The following is a 2,961-nucleotide window of genomic DNA, read 5'->3' as shown; positions in this document are numbered from 1 at the left end:
AAAAGTGTCTGCCGTTATACAGGTAATATGTGTTATAATGATATACTGTAAAGAGTGTAGAAGAAAGACAGGTTCCTAATTAAAAGTGTCTGCCGTTATACAGGTAATATGTGTTATAATGATATACTGTAAAGTGTAGAAGAAAGACAGGTCCCTAATTAAAAGTGTCTGCCGTTATACAGGTAATATGTGTTATAATGATAGACTGTAAAGTGTAGAAGAAAGACAGGTCCCTAATTAAAAGTGTCTGCCGTTATACAGGTAATATGTGTTTATAATGATAAACTGTAAAGAGTGTAGAAGAAAGACAGGTTCCTAATTAAAAGTGTCTGCTGTTATACAGGTAATATGTGTTATAATGATAAACTGTAAAGAGTGTAGAAGAAAGACAGGTTCCTAATTAAAAGTGTCTGCTGTTATACAGGTAATATGTGTTATAATGATGGACTGTAAAGTGTAGAAGATAGACAGGTTCCTAATTAAAAGTGGCTGCTGTTATACAGGTAATATGTGTTATACTGATGGACTGTAAAGAGTGTAGAAGAAAGACAGGTTCCTAATTAAAAGTGTCTGCTGTTATACAGGTAATATGTGTTATAATGATAGACTGTAAAGTGTAGAAGAAAGACAGGTTCCTAATTAAAAGTGTCTGCTGTTATACAGGTAATTTGTAATGACAGACTGTAAAGAGTGTAGAAGAAAGACAGGTTCCTAATTAAAAGTGTCTGCCGTGATACGGGTGATATGTGCCATTTCACCATAGTAAGATTGATGGTGATTTTTCATGAAGTCATTCTTTATAGGCCCAATTAGGGTCTTCATAAACATTTTAGTTGCTGTGGCAGGTTACAACACAATACCTTAACTACGCTGGTAACTACAACACCCTAAAGTATAGCATAATCTGGTTATCCCGATAACGAATGTTTTGCCTGCTTCAATCATAACAAACCTGGCTAAGTCTTAGAGTAAAAAGGATTTAAAAGACAGTGTTAGGCTTACCTTGTTAATAAAAAACGTTACAATGGCAGAAAGAATAAAGTCTTGAGTGGCGTTGTCAATCAAACAAAATAACAACACGTCAAACATCAGAATAGTTCCTTCATTCCCAATAAACAAAGTAGCATCAAAAGAATGTCCATTATCTGAAACAAAAAAACAAGATAATTAAAAATGGTGATTAGGATCAAGTACAGAAACGAGTTGAATCAAAATGCAAAAACTATATTTTCAAGCCTACAACTCTAAAAAAAACTGGAAATAGTGTATACATTATTTCTTTTTCTGTAGGCTTGTGAAACAAGAATAATACGAAGAAGAAGAAACGGCTGAATTTTGTCTAACAATCGGAAAATCAACTTTTTTTTTGTTATTATCAATATTTTAGTAGGCTTAGCCATTGAGATAGAAGGTCTTGAGTGTTGTTTCAAGGACAGGTCTGCTTTTTAAGATGGTTTTTACTCGTATGGTCAATTAGAACTTTTATGAAAGTTCTGGGCGATCCCCATCATTCTCAGGTTCATCTCCAGTAACTTATACAAACACATATTATCAGGTTTCATCTCCAGTATCCAACACGATAAGAAAAACAAGAAAACAGATACATTAATAAAATACAAACTAAATGACTCACCATTATAAAAATACCCTCTTTCAGTAGGTTCATAAAACTCTATGTCAAACAAGTTTTCTAAAAACATCCGATCCTTCACAACATAGTCAAGGTCTTTGTAAGACTAGAAAAAACAAAAACTTTATTAAATTGGTAGCAAACAAGAAAACTATTAAGTATTATAGCAAGTTACGTATTTAGAGAAGCGGCGACAAACGCAGAGAATCCAATACTTTATCGGTAACAAGCTATCATACATTTCTGAAATTCCAAACGTCTGTACATTTATTAAATGTAATTTTTGTATACCGTGTAGAACTTTATATTTCTGTCGTTGTTCGAACATTACAAACACCTCTAGAGAACCACATTTCTTATAGTTCTTCCAATTTTCAGTTAATTTGGACACTTACGTTTTTGTCAAATGTTTACGATATAAATTTATGTTGAAAGATGTTTTCTATGAAAAGTAGTTTTTTTTCCTAATAAAGAGTATCGTATAACAGTGAATTATGATATCATAAATAACAAAATAACATACTATGCAAGATATAAATCCACTTAATCATAACCATAACCAGGATTTTGTTTCAAGGGGAGGTGTACATTTGCCATGACCCGACTACCACCCCAAAAAAAGGGCACTTCTTTTCGTTTATGTCTAACATTTTGGGTATTTTCCTCTATCAATTAAAAAATAATCTCTGGCTTTTTAACAATTTTTATGGAGAAGTCCTATGAGATAGAAATACAATATAGTAATACAGTAAAATACACTTTTAACACAAGTATGTGTAATATATAATAATTATAAATACAGCATGCTTTAAAAGAAAATCTGTCTTTGCTTTCCCTCCCTCCCTCTCTTTCTCCTCCTTTTTTGTTTGAATGAAAGAAACTTTTTTTTTGGGGGGGGGGGAATCACTAAATCTCTCCTGTCTATAGCTGTGCAGCTAATAACTAGTGAAGCTACATAATGCATACATTATAAAGAAACTCTACCAATGAGTTTTGAAACTAGAAATAATCTAGACAATACTTACATGGTCAATAAAACCAGCAAGAAACTTGTTTGTATTTTGGTATATCCCCGAAACTTTATCGACATCCACCTTTGATAAACGACCTCCTACTAAAAACATACACAGTTAATTTTAAATAACACCAATTACAGGTTCACCTGGTCTGATCGTTTGGACGTTTTAAATTAACATTTCACTAGAAAAATTAATGCACTAATTTAAATTAAAGTCTGACTACGTACATTAATAAACACTTTAAGAAACATATGAAAAACCTTGACCACTAAACCTGACTACGTACATTAATAAACACTTTAAGAAACATAT

The 2,961-nt window shown here is 32.1% G+C and overlaps 1 protein-coding gene across 1 annotated transcript in view; it reads right to left on the bottom strand.

Annotated features, from left to right (window-relative positions):
- The window catches only part of LOC111089768 (meckelin-like), a 5,315-nt gene extending 2,524 nt beyond the window's left edge, over window positions 1–2,791 (bottom strand). The window contains exons 1-3 of the mRNA XM_022402817.1: window positions 2,656–2,791; window positions 1,634–1,736; window positions 1,003–1,145 (exon numbers count right to left, since the gene is read on the bottom strand). Coding sequence (XP_022258525.1) covers window positions 1,003–1,145; window positions 1,634–1,736; window positions 2,656–2,754 — 345 coding nt within the window. The 5' untranslated portion in view covers window positions 2,755–2,791. The remainder of the gene's footprint in view (window positions 1–1,002; window positions 1,146–1,633; window positions 1,737–2,655) is intronic.
- Between the last annotated feature and the right edge of the window lie 170 nt (window positions 2,792–2,961).

This window comes from Limulus polyphemus, unplaced genomic scaffold (genome assembly GCF_000517525.1).
Source record: "Limulus polyphemus unplaced genomic scaffold, Limulus_polyphemus-2.1.2 Scaffold7301, whole genome shotgun sequence".
Classification (NCBI taxonomy): Eukaryota; Metazoa; Arthropoda; class Merostomata; order Xiphosura; family Limulidae; genus Limulus; species Limulus polyphemus.
Note: the sequence above shows the minus strand (reverse complement) of the source record. Positions and strands in the feature narration are given on the sequence as shown.